The sequence below is a fragment of the Carcharhinus amblyrhynchos genome, chromosome 8, assembly GCF_965287045.1.
Source record: "Carcharhinus amblyrhynchos chromosome 8, sCarAmb.v2.hapA, whole genome shotgun sequence".
Classification (NCBI taxonomy): domain Eukaryota; kingdom Metazoa; phylum Chordata; class Chondrichthyes; order Carcharhiniformes; family Carcharhinidae; genus Carcharhinus; species Carcharhinus amblyrhynchos.
Window position 1 is genome coordinate 83,098,392 of NC_137331.1, and position 13,719 is coordinate 83,112,110.

At 40.2% G+C, this 13,719-nt stretch overlaps 2 protein-coding genes across 9 annotated transcripts in view; one reads left to right on the forward strand and one right to left on the reverse strand.

The window, feature by feature from the left end:
- The window catches only part of wwp1 (WW domain containing E3 ubiquitin protein ligase 1), a 180,632-nt gene extending 172,618 nt beyond the window's left edge, over positions 1–8,014 (forward strand). For all 5 annotated transcript variants that reach the window (XM_080194352.1, XM_080194353.1, XM_080194350.1 and 2 more), the window contains 3 exons: positions 1,000–1,096; positions 2,942–3,014; positions 6,685–8,014. In XM_080194352.1, the coding sequence (XP_080050478.1) occupies positions 1,000–1,096; positions 2,942–3,014; positions 6,685–6,784 (270 nt within the window). In that variant the 3' untranslated portion in view covers positions 6,785–8,014. The remainder of the gene's footprint in view (positions 1–999; positions 1,097–2,941; positions 3,015–6,684) is intronic.
- A 115-nt stretch (positions 8,015–8,129) lies between these two features.
- rmdn1 (regulator of microtubule dynamics 1) overlaps positions 8,130–13,719 on the reverse strand; it is a 38,979-nt gene continuing 33,389 nt past the window's right edge. For 3 of the 4 annotated variants that reach the window (XM_080194359.1, XM_080194356.1, XM_080194355.1), the window contains exons 9-10: positions 12,084–12,217; positions 8,130–8,900 (exon numbers count right to left, since the gene is read on the reverse strand). In XM_080194359.1, coding sequence (XP_080050485.1) covers positions 8,850–8,900; positions 12,084–12,217 — 185 coding nt within the window. In that variant the 3' untranslated portion in view covers positions 8,130–8,849. The remainder of the gene's footprint in view (positions 8,901–12,083; positions 12,218–13,719) is intronic. The other variant, XM_080194358.1, reaches the window with a different exon arrangement.

A 13,719-nucleotide genomic window follows, 5' to 3' on the forward strand; every position in this document is an offset into this window, starting at 1 on the left:
CGTTGCAAATGTATGTTTCTCGTCTATTGTAGAAGTTTCTTTTCCCTGGGATATTGCTTCTCCAGGATCTTGGCTTTCGACAATTTCAGTATTAGCAGATATATTTTTTCCCCAGAATTTACTAGGACTCAGAAACTCATTATTCTCCAAGCTCAAAGCTAACTTTTGAGGTACCCCACTGACAATTTACAACGTAAGAAGTAACATTTCTGTGTCCCCTATTTCTTGTGTTTGAGCCAATAATTTTATTCAGCACCATTCTCTGACCTGTACACACAGCTTTTTAATTACCAATGAGTATCCTTATTAAAAGCTTTCTGAAAACCCCAGTACATAGTAACAGCATTTCCTGTATCCATTATTACAGCTGCATCTTTGAAACCCCCCTCTTTGACCTTTTTTTAATCAACTCAGTCTACATTAAAAGAATTAAAGTTTTAAAATTACTAATATATAGTTTTTGCACATCTGTAATTTCCTTGCAAATTTATTCCTCTGTATCTTTCCCAATAGTTGATGACATGTAGAAATTCACAATATAATGGTCCCTCCATTGCTATTTAACTCTAACCAAATACATTATGTTCTTGATCCCTTTAGGACGGCGTCTATCGTCACTCAATATTGCCATCTCACTTCCTTCCTTTCTTTCCTTCATTCTTTATCTTTACTTAACACCCTGCATCTGGGAATACTATGTACTGAGTCCAGTCCTTTTTTGTGTCAGGTCTTGCTCTTGCCAAATAAATCATATTCCCACATGGCTTTCTGCGTGTACACATCACCAACCTTATTTACAATTCTCTGTGGCATATTCACCATGTTCTGTTTATTCCCCATGCTGATTTGCAATAACATTCTGCAATCTATTTGGGGTATGAGCTGAACTTTTCATTATTATAAATATTGAAATTCTATTCTATCTCTCACATCAAAAGAAGTTTGAATATATAGGTTTGAACTATAATGTCTCATAAGTGAATTTATTTTACTTTTCAGTTTGTGAAAGAAATGGACAATGAGGTACGTTTACGATTGATGCAATTTGTCACGGGTACCTGTCGTTTACCGTTAGGAGGATTTGCTGAGCTTCTGGGTAAGTATAACTGCTCAGTAATTATTGTAACTTATGTGGCTAGTTATGTCACTTCAACATTTTAATTCATTTTGAGAACTTTGATTTTGATGTGTATAGACAAATGATCCAGATTTGTATTAATGTCAAAATAATAATTGACTTAGAACTCCATTACAAATTATTAACCTGTTTTCTGAAACTTTTTAACTTGTAATTTCCACTTACAGAATAACTATGCATTTTATGTTCAGTTACTGGTCTAAACTGTCTTATGTAAAGGCAAACTGATGACATTACAAACATTGAATGCTTTAATTGTTTTCTTCTGTTATGGCACATCATTTATGCTTGTTGTTTCCTTAGAGAATGCTGATATATTAACTTTTCCATTTGTTATTTTATTTATTATTTTCTCCTATGTTTTTAGGCACATTCCATTGTGTGCATATCTAGTTCAAATGCAGTTGCTGCCTTATCAACCATTAGAAAGTGTACAAGTGTCCAAGGCTAATTTGGCTCCCAGATTTTCTGCCTTTTAGTCTGTGGCTCCCATAAATAAACCTGACATTTGGATGCAAATAGTTTTGAAGAGTCAAGGCAAATATTACTGCCAGCTTCTGAGCCCACTCTGACAAATTAGTGAAGATCATGATTGTCAGGTTGAAGTAGCAGAGATGGGGAAGGAAGCATTTCAATTGGAAGATGAAGGGGTTGGGGTGGAAAAGTGGAGAGGATTTCGCAGGGCATAGTCGGTAGATCTGACAGCATCAGTGAAGAGAAGCAAAGTTAATATTTCAAGTCAAAGACTTTTTGGTGGATACATTCTGACAAAAATGGTTAGCACTGCTGCCTCACATCGCTCGGGACCTGGGTTCAATTCTAGCCTTAGGTGATTGTGCAAACTCCACACACACATTCTCCACATGTTGGTGTGGATTTCCTTCTGGTGCTCCGGTTTCTTCTCAGTCCAAAGATATGTAGATTAGGTGGATTGACCATGCTAAATTGTCCCTTAGCACCCCAAGATGCATAGGTTAGGGGATTAGTGGGTTAAATGCATAGGGTTATGGGAGTAGAGGGGGCGGGCTAGGGTAAGATGCTGTGTTGAAGGATTGGTGCAGACTTGATGGGCCGAATGGCCTCCTCCTGCATTCTAGGGAATTCTATGCAGGTCATCGACTGGAAACATTAGTCTTTTTATCTCCACACATGCTGTCAGATCTGATTATTTCCAACATTTTCTGTTTTGATTTCAGATTTTAAATGTGTTGCGGAGAGTCAGAATTAATTTTTGAAGCATTCCAGAGTTTAGCAAAAACAAACTCTGGGAAGCTTGGGCCACTGGAGTTCAGGACTTGGGCAGGGCAGTGGGAAGGCAGGATAATGAGGATGAAGAGTGCTGGTGGGAGTCAAAGCCTAGTAAACCAGTATGGTGGCTGTTAAGGATTTGTATTCCGGTTGGCAAAGGGTTGCACTATCTGAGTGTAATGTGGTTGACTCTTAATAGTCCTTTTAAGTAGCTTAGAAAATCATTTGATTGTCTGATTAACATTTTCTCAAGAGCAATGGTACATAAAACCAGTTTTCCAGCAACACACACATCTTTAGAATGAAAAAAAAAATAAAAATTGTCACTTAATAAAGCAATTGTCTTTAATAAAGCTATTTTTTTTACACAACTGCTTGGCATGATAACATAGATGGCAGTGGCTTGCTTGTGAAATATTTGTGCACTCTGCTTAGAATATACAAACTGGACCAAGCTGCATAGTTTCTCATTTGCAATCTAAAAATGTTTAGCCTTGCATTGCAATGTACAGTTTGAATCATTAGTTGGTGATGATTATTGATTATTTCAAACAGGGAGTAATGGTCCTCAAAAGTTTTGCATTGAAAAGGTTGGTAAAGAAACATGGCTCCCCAGAAGTCATACTTGGTGAGTAATGATCGGAACTTTAATCAACTTTAATGGAAGGGAGGTTTTAAATCTGTACAGTGCTTTAGATATAATGTCTTTATAAAGTAGCAAACTCTAGACTACCTGCTCATCTAGCGAGAAAGTACTAATTACCATGGAATAACCATTTTATTATCTTAGTTTCCATCTTCAAGAATAGGAGCCCAGGTTATAAACAGTGTTACAGTAAGTTTGACCAAAATGTAACCACTCTATTGCTTCTCCCCTTGGTACATTCACCAACGCAGCCAGTGTATTACAGAAAATAGTTTTTGCTTCTCACCCTTACACCAGCACCTCCAGAATCTTGGTAACTTGATGTGCAAAGGATCAAGCAACTAATAACACCCAGTTCTACTGTACCACCATTTTCTTTGCATTGTATCCTTTGAACCCCTTTCAGTCTTCTGAAATCAAGTTGTGAATGATGTAAAATCCCTTCCAACTATATTGTGGTTAAATTGAGGTCAATATTTGTAGCTGTGACATCACACCCCCTCACTACTTCCACCCTGCCTGTTCACTGCTGAGGCTGAACCTGGGTTGAAACAATATAATTCTGTTCAAGATTTATGTCTTATCCATAAAGGCTGCTTGCTTCTACCTCCGCAACATCACCTACCCATGCCTCACCCCCACATGCTAATACTTGTTACTCGTCTCTAGATTTGATTTTCCCATTTCTATGCATTCTATTCATTAGCACCCTGTTCCATGCTAAGTCCATCACAGAATAGTTTTAAAGAATAATTAAGTTAATCCCAAATCCCTGATCATTTTCCATTATCGAGCAGTTCATTCTCAAATTATTTATCTGGTTTCCTTTTGAAGACTAGTATTGAAACTGTACCTACCATCTGATAGTGTTAAATTAAAAGCGGAGGAATTTAGAGTAGCTAAGAGCAGTGGGCGAGAAGAGGATTGGGAAAGGTTTAAATGTCAACAAAGATTGACAAAAAAGTTGATAAAGGAGGGTAGAAGAAGCTATGAAGCTGGGCTAGCGCTTAATATAAAAAAGGATAGCAAGAGTTTTTATAAATATATAAAAAGGAAGAGGCTGGCTAGGGTGAACGTTGGTCCCTTAGCGGATGAGAAAGGGGACCTAGTGGTAGGGGATGGGGATATGGCTAAGGTCTTGAATAACTTTTTTGTTTCTGTCTTCACGGAGGAGGACGTGAATAATTTGCCGGGTGTTAGCGATGGAAAGGTGGTAGGACTGGAGGGTCTTAATGACATTACTGTTACTAGAGAGGTGGTGCGCGACAGACTGGAGGGGCTGATTGTGGACAAGTCCCCAGGACCGGATGGAATGCGTCCGAGGGTTCTGAAAGAAATGGCGGAGGTGATAGTGGATGCCTTGGTGGTTATTTTCCAGACGTCGCTGGATTCCGGGGAAGTGCCGGAGGATTGGAAAACGGCTAATGTTACGCCGTTGTTTAAGAAGGGTGCCAGGCAAAAGGCGGGGAATTACAGGCCGGTTAGTTTAACGTCTGTTGTGGGTAAAATGTTAGAATCCGTCATTAAGGAGGAAATTGCGAGGCATCTTGAAGGGAATTGCTTGATAGGGCAGACGCAACACGGTTTCATTAAAGGGAAGTCGTGTCTGACAAATTTACTGGAGTTCTATGAGGATGTGTCTAGGGCGGTGGATAGAGGAGAGCCGGTGGATGTGGTCTTTCTGGATTTTCAGAAGGCGTTTGATAAGGTACCTCACAAGAGGTTACTGCAGAAGGTCAGAGGACATGGAGTTGGGAGTAGGGTGTTAGCGTGGATAGAGGATTGGTTGTCAAATAGGAGGCAGAGAGTGGGGGTCAATGGGTGCTATTCGGATTGGCGGTTGGTGACTAGTGGGGTGCCCCAGGGGTCGGTGCTGGGGCCTCAGCTATTTACCATTTATATAGATGATCTGGAGGAGGGAACCGAGTGTAGGGTGTCGAAATTTGCTGATGACACCAAGATTGGGGGAAAGGCAAATTGTGCGGAGGGTGTGGAGAGTCTGCAGAAGGATCTAGATAGGCTGGGCGAATGGGCCAGGAAATGGCAAATGGAATTTAATGTTGGCAAGTGTGAGGTGGTCCACTTTGGTAGGAAGAATGGTAGGAAGGACTATTACTTACGGGGCGAAAAACTGCAGCAGGCGACGGTGCAGAGGGACCTCGGGGTCCTTGTGCATGAGTCGCAAAAACCCAGCCTGCAGGTGCAGCAGGTGGTCAGGAAGGCGAATGGGATGCTGGCCTTCATAGCGAGGGGGATTGAATATAAAAGTAGGGAGGTCTTGCTGCAGCTGTATAGGGCATTGGTGAGGCCGCAGCTGGAGTACTGTGTGCAGTTTTGGGCGCCGCACCTGCGCAAGGATATTTTGGCCTTGGAGGGAGTGCAGAGGAGGTTTACTAGGCTGATACCGGAGTTGAGGGGGTTGAGCTATGAGGAGAGGCTGAATAAACTAGGCTTGTACTCGTTAGAGTTTAGAAGAATGAGGGGAGATCTCATTGGGACGTATAAGATGATGAATGGGATGGATAGGATAGAGGTGGAAAGACTCTTCCCGCTCAAAAAAGACAGTAGGACTAGGGGGCACAGCCTCAAGATAAAGGGGGGGCGGTTCAGAACGGAGTTGAGGAGGAACTTCTTCACTCAAAGGGTGGTGAATCTCTGGAATTCTCTGCCCGTTGAAGTGGTGGAGGCTGCCTCGCTAAATATTTTTAAGAAGCGGGTTGATGGGTTTTTGATAAGAGAGGGGATTAAGGGTTATGGGGAGAGGGCGGGAAAGTGGAACTGAGCCACGACAGATCAGCCATGATCTTATTGAATGGCGGGGCAGGCTCGAAGGGCCAGATGGCCTACTCCTGCTCCTATTTCTTATGTTCTTATGTTCTTATGTTCTTTAGTCCATATCCTAATCATTCGTTCATGAAAAGGTTTTCCCCATGTGTCCTCTTGCCAACCATTTTAAATCTGTGCCAACTGATTATTGACCCTTCATGCATTAGAAATATTTTCTCATTAATTGCTGTATTTTGCCATTGTTGTGTTGCAAGCGCTCATTCATCAGACACAGCTTTCTTCTGTACTGACTGTTTCAGCTTCAACTGCTAAGTTTTCCTCCAAAAGATTCTTTCTATTCCCAACAGCTTTTTAGCTTCTCTAATTGCGGACCGCTTTAGCTAAGAGAAATAAATATGTCTGGTTGTATCAGTTTTGTGCAAAATGTAAACTGAGGTCCAAAAATTACAGAAACCTGCTGGGTCCTGCGTCACTGAGAAAGAAAACGGATTCTGCAATAGTTTCTGTAGTAAACCTGTAATTTGAAATTTATTCAGAACATCTGAATTTGGGTGGCAGTGATTACCTTTGCTTCCTGACAGCACCAGGGACCAGAGTTTGATTCCAGCCTTAGCTAACTGTGGAGTTTGCATGTTTTCCCCATGCTTGTCTGCATTTGCTGTGGGTGCTCCGATTTCCTCCCATGGTTGAAGATGTGTAGGAGGTGGGGGGGGGTGGTAAATACATGGGTTTCGGGGGTAGGGTCTGAATTGGTACAGACTCGATGGGCCAAATGGCCTAATTCTGCACTGTAAGGATTCTATGATCTACGTGATTGTGTTTAAATTGAGCCAAATATTCACTGAACTATGTTTACTTTTAACAGCTTTAATCGTTTGGACTTGCCACCTTACAAAAGCTATGAACAGTTAAAAGAGAAACTGCTTTTTGCAATCGAAGAAACTGAAGGATTTGGGCAGGAATAGATCAGCACATATTCTTGATGAGATCACAGTGTACTTTTCTTGTTTCATGTCCAGCCATCTACAGTTGCACAGATGCCTACCGTTGTATATAAGCTATTTGCCTAGAGAAGTCATTTACTTCTGGAATCCTGTAGAACTGAGCAGCTTTTCTTCCTGAATCATTATGCAAATTTGTCTTGAACCACACATAGTATTTTACATACCTGTGTTTCCCCTTAAAATGAGTGTCTTGGAGAAAACAATTTGGCTGCTTTCTGAAACAATGATTTTTTTAAAAAACACAGGAGCAGCTGGAATATCAATGGCTCTAGTTTTATAGAGCTTACTTGGGAGATCTGGTAGGTGTGCTGTTCGACCCCCTTAAATTGCATCTTCAAGAAGAAAACATGCCCTTTTGATCAGTTTCCACTGATGTAACAAATCTGCCAGGGTTATTTCTCGCATGGCTGTCACTAAAGTATTTAAGGCTTATGCCAAACACTGTCAAATATCTAGAATTAATGCTGCTGGCTTGATGAGATCATAAAATGTGTAAATGCTGACATGAGGTTTTCTTTTACTTCCTTGTTGTGTTATTGCTGTTTTATGTATGTTTTGTGTATAGCAGACTGAAAAAAATGGAAAGCAAAAGTACTGGGTAGAACCCCATAATACTAATGTAATTTTATATACAAGAAGCTAATGTGGACAATTTTCACAGTAATTATGCAAAATATTACCTCTGCTGCTTTTGTGTTCAGCCTTTTAGAGTTACATTTATCAATCAGGAATAAAAAAATATAAATCAAATATAAGTTTTGCACATTGTAAGGAATGTTGTGTAATTAGTTTTCCCATTGCAATATTATACATGCTGTTTTTTTTAATGGCTGTTGTGTAAATTGCATTCTATGCATAGGTTTGATTTCTTTTTGTCTTTGAAATATAATTTCTAATATAGGCCTTCACTCTTCCTAGAAATATCAAGTGATTTATTTTTTTTTAAAATGCAGAAGTTTCAAAAACATGTAATAAAATGATTTTAAAATAGTTTCACCAGTATTGAGGGCATTTACTTAATTACATGTAACAAAATCTATTTAAAAATAATTGTGAATTATATGGAACTGCAACTTCTAACACACCGTGCTTCCTTGCAGTGAATGGGGAGATATGGACATTGAAATGTAACATTTGTAATGCTTTAAATTTAAACATTGTAAATTCCATTAAAGTTTTTAATTTGTAAAAGTTTTGTAAATACTTGAGTTTGGTCAGTTTTTCCCATTTGCAATTTTTAAAACAATTGTAGTCTCAAAAAAATATTGTAAACAGAACTGATCACTTGGTATCGTTACCAAATAGGTGGGAGCTGTTGTGGTGGATCAGGAATTAACACCTAAACTTCTTAATTTTTCTTCTATCAGGTCAGGTGTTCAAGATTAAAACTTTTTCTTAAAACCAGACTAGTAATTACAGGTAGAAATATTGCTTAATAAAAAGCCATTTCTTCCTGACTTTTTCTCTTTGATGTATATTTATCTTTTATTGGAAGTTTCTTTCTTCTGTCTGAAAGCCTCTCTGTGAAGCTGTTGTATAAGAGTAATAATTTAAAACGCTAAGATCAAAAGATAAAATGGATTGACAGTCAGTGGGGTTGCTGATGATTAATTTCAGGTGAAGTTTGGGATATATCTTTTTGTATATTTTTTGGAAACTGAGCAATTGAGGATGCATCAGTCAATACATGATGTCATTTTTCCTTTGGTTTCTGGTGGCAGTGAGTCCTTTTCTATTGAGAACTGAGTAGCTCTGCAATTCTACTTCACTGCCTGTTTGCTCATTGAGGTATTTACTACACAATTTGTGTTTTACACATACAATAGCACAGAAGGTACATGAGAATATATATTATATATAAACACACTTTATTTGGTTAATGCTGTGTCAGGCCTGTACAATTTCATCATGTAGAATTCTTTTGTGATTAACAACATTTAATAAAAATCCTTTTAATTTACTGATGTTCTGAGTTTTTATTTTTCAAAATTAACTTTAACACACTGGCAGGACATTGCAATGTTGCTCAACCCTGGTTGCTGATCAACTTGAGTAGTTCTGTAGCTTCTTTTACAACCTACAAATAGGAGGCAAAGAAAACATGATTGTCCACAATTGCTGCAAAAAACAGCCATTTACAGTCAAGCATCAAAGAGTGTTAGGGCAACTATTAACGGTTCAGCAAAACACATTAGGAAGAATTGAAAATTTAGTTGACTAATTTGATCACTTCAAATATTCTACATTAATTCACCAGATTCCTGATTGAAAACAGCCTCAAGTTTCAGTGAACTTTCACCTCTTCCAATGTATATACCTGTCTCCAACCTATGTAAAAGGCAGTTTAAGGCTACCAAATATGCAGCCGATGTCTCCTCAGGCCTGTGTAATGCTTCAGCCTTTCAGCAGCCAAAAAGTAATCGTATAACGAGGAATCTTGAACGACTAGTGCTCTAAAATCTGCTTGTAATATAAGCAAGACAGATTTCAAAGGACTAAAGTGCAAGGAATTCAAAAATCATTTACATATGCAAAACAAACAGCTAGAATACAAAAATATAAACATTATATATGGGTTAATTGCATAGTGTGCCCCCTTATGTAAATTTTGTGCTCCAACTAAGCTCCAGCTCATTACCATGATGATGGATTGAAGCCCAGCATTAAACATAGAGCTGAGTGGTTGTATGCTCAACAGGAATCCCAGATTTTATGCAACAGCTCATTTAACTGGTTGGCAGACATTAGGAGCAGGAAGAAATGGTGCACCAGGTCAGAGTTCTTGGCTGCAGCCCCGAAAACTAATGGAGGAGGTTGATGGGAGAGGGATGATCTATCTGCAGCAGGCCCTCCACAAACACACTGGGAACAGAAAGCCATAGAAGTCAATGCTTAGGAATCTTCCCTCAGTGTGGAATGCCATAAGCATGGACAAGGGTCATGGGTGGAGAAGGGACTCAATGTTAAAATGGCAGTGCGGGCTCGTTGGGCCGAAGGGCCTGTTTCCCGGGCTGTTTTGTTCTTTGTTCTAGGAATCTTGTCCCAAGAATTTGGATATAGTGCCAGAAGACATCAACAACAAAGTGATGGAAGGGATCGTCAACAGTACTGACAAGTGGCAGTTATTCAGAAATGATCTATTCGCACTTGGTTTAGTTCTGGTAGTGCCACTCAGCTCCTGAACTTATTACAGCCTTAGTCCAAAAGAGCTGAACTTGAGGTGAGAATGATTACCCTTAACATCAAGACAGCATTTAATCAAGTGTGGTATCAAGGAACCTTAGCCTGGGGAAAACTCTCCACTGTTACCTAGTTCAACGGTTCTTGAAGGACAAGCATCTCAATCCCAAGGCATCATAGAACATAGAACACTACAGCACAAACAGGCCCTTTGGCCCACAAGTTGCGCCGATCACATCACCTACCAACCTACAGACCTATCTATAACCCTCAATCTCATTAAACCCCATATACTCATCCAGAAGTCTTTTAAAAGACCCCAGCGAGTTCGCCTCCACCACCACTGACGGCAGCCGATTCCATTCACTCACCACCCTCTGAGTGAAAAACTTACCCCTAACATCACTTCTGAACCTCCCTCCCCGCACCTTAAATCTGTGTCCTCTCGTAGCGACCATTTCAACCCGGGGAAATAGCCTCTGAGAGTCCACCCTATCTATTCCTCTCAACATTTTGTAAACTTCTATCAGGTCGCCTCTCAACCTTCGTCTCTCCAGGGAAAAGAGTCCCAGCTCCCTCAACCTAACTTCATAAGGCATGCCTCCCAGTCCAGGCAACATCCTTGTAAATCTCCTCTGCACCCTTTCAATAGCTTCTACATCTTTCCTATAGTGAGGCGACCAGAACTGCGCACAATACTCCAAATGAGGCCTGACAAGGGTCTTATAAAGTTCCAGCATTACCTCCCGACTCCTAAACTCAATCCCTCGATTAATGAAGGCCAGTACACCATACGCCTTCTTGACCACCTCCTCCACCTGCGAGGCCGATTTAAGAGTCCTGTGGACCCGGACCCCAAGATCCTTCTGCTCCTCAACACTACTCAGACTTCTGCCCTTGATAGTGTACTCGTTCATCCCGTTGGTTCTGCCAAAATGGACGACTACACATTTATCCGCGTTGAAGTCCATCTGCCACTTCTCCGCCCAGTCCTGCATCCTATCTATGTCCTGCTGCAACTTTTGCCATCCTTCCAGATCATCCACAACACCACCGACTTTCGTGTCATCAGCGAACTTACTTACCCATCCCTCCACTTCCTCATCCAGGTCATTTATGAAAATGACAAACAACAAGGGTCCCAGAACAGATCCTTGAGGCACTCCGCTGGTGACTGCATCACTGCAGAAATTCCTTAGGGTAATATCTACATCTACAACTGCTTCATCAATGATATTCCATCCATTATAAGATCAGACGTGGGGGTGTTCATGATGACTGCACAAGGTTAAGTACCTCTTGCAACTCAGATTCTGAAGTAGTCTCCATGTCCAAATGCAGCAAGACCTGGACAATAGCTAGGCTTTGGTTGATTAAATGGCAAGTAACATGCCACACAACTGCCAGGCAATGAACATTTCCAATGAGAGAATCCAACCATCTTCTTCAGCAGAATGTTCCATAACCATAACCTCTACCACCAGAAGAGGGCAATAGATACATAGGAACACTACCACCTGCAAACTCCCCTCCAAGCTGCATACCACCCTGATTTGGAACAATATGACTGTTCCTCCACTGTCACTGAATCAAACTACTGAAACTCCTTAATAGCACTGAGTGTGCCTACACCTCAGGGACTGCAGCAGTTCAAGAAGGCAGCTCATCATTACCTTCTCAAGGGCATTTAGGGATTGTAATAAATGCTGGCCTAGCCACTGATGCCCACATCCCATGAAAGAATTAAAATAAAAGTTCAATGACTTCAAGTGGTCAAGGTCAGTAAATGTACCTTGAAATGACATACCAATAAAATACTATCTACCATGGTGGGATTTGAACCTGGGTCCCCAGATCTTATCCTGGATTACTAGACCAGTGACATTACTGCAGCACCACTGCCTCCAGTAGCTTGGCTGGGACCACTTTAAATTAATAGCATCTTATCAGCAGTAATAAAAGCAACAAAAGAATCAAATTTTACTAACTATAAAGCACAGTGTTTTAAAGGTAACTGGAAGTGAACTAAAATTTATATTGCACAAAGATTAAGTTTCTTGAATGAAACAGATGTTTGTACCTGCCTGTCTTCTTCATTACGTGCTGGGTAGTCTCTTGCTTTTGTCAGCCACAACAGAGCCAGCTTCTTGTTTTTCAATTTCATGTAAGTTTTACCCATCATTAGTAAGTTTTTACTGTAGAAATTTGGATCAGCTGGAAAAGAAGATATACTAAACTTATGGTGCCCCATTGTAACAACAAACCTTATCTGAGAAAAATCATAGAAATCTACGATATTCACTTGCAGGTCTGTAATTAGTTAACAGATTTTAATGAGGATGGTAGGATCAATTTATCCAGAAGTTTTTTGGGTTTGGATGAAGGCAATAAAATTAAAGCAACAAAACTGAGGTACTTGTTTCTGAACTCCGCCCAGTGACACTACTGGAAGCTCCATTTGTGGACAAGATCAGGCTAAACTGTTTCTGAATTGTCTGTCAGGGTCCAGGATCACTTACAAATGGCCAGAAAGCTTTGTACATGGCAATGTGAAAGATCCTGCCATCACTCGTCATTCATCTCATTCTTAAAAGGATTCGCCCTTTCCAACTATTGAAGACAATTTGAAGAATAATCTTTACCAAGTATAACTGCTTTAGCAGGGTATTGAATTATTTCTGCATTAACTGAAAATTGGTTTGGAAACTTAAATTGTAGATTTATGTACGAAGCAAGATTAAAATGTTTGCCAACTATACAAAAACTGACCGTACAGTTGACAGTGAGGAAGAAAACTGTGGACTGCAGGAAGATGTCAATGACTCAGATGGTTAGAAAAGTTGCAGATAGAATTAATCCAGAGATTAATGCATTTGGGAAGGGAAAATAAATATATAATGCATGTTAAGATACAGAGAAGTGTACACGAACAAAGAAATCTTGGAGTGCGTGTCCACAAAACCCTCAAGGGGGAAGGTGAGACAGATAAGATGGTTAGGAAGGCATTTGGGATACTTATATAGACACTTATATGACAATACTTATATTGTCTTTACAGGTGCAGACAATGCGAGTGGAGAGAGGGTTAAGACGGGTTAAAGAGGTATGAATTGTCTCAAGCCAGGACAGTTAGTAAGATTTTGGAAGCCCAGGCAAGTCGTCAGGGTTACAGGTAGTGTGACATGAACCCAAGATCCCGGTTGAGGCCGTCTTCACATGTGCGTGATTCTGTGTTGTCATGTGTCTTGAAGGCCGCTTTGAAAAACGCTTAACCGAAGATCAGAAGCTGAATGCCCTTGAAAGCTGAAGTGTGCCCTGACAGACTCCTGGTGGTGTGAGACTTCTTACTAGGAGGCTGTTGCCACCACTGGTCAAGTTAGCTATGAAAGATTGGCTAGGCTGGAATTGTTTTTATGGAACAAATGAGGCTATGGGCAGATCTAATTGGGAATATTTAGTTGAGTTCTATAAAATTTAGAGGTCTATACAAAGTGGACAGGATGGACCTGTTTCCCTTAGCAGAGAGATCAACAGATCTAAAGTTCATTTTATCAATAATCTGAAACTACAAAATGTAATGCAAAAATATAATTCAGACTTTGTTCATTATCTCATTACAATATAAGGAACTGGTTCTCATTCTGAAAAAACCCAATCACTAAATAAGTAATTCATTAAAGACATGACGAAGTGCATATTCTTGACCCCCAGTGGGA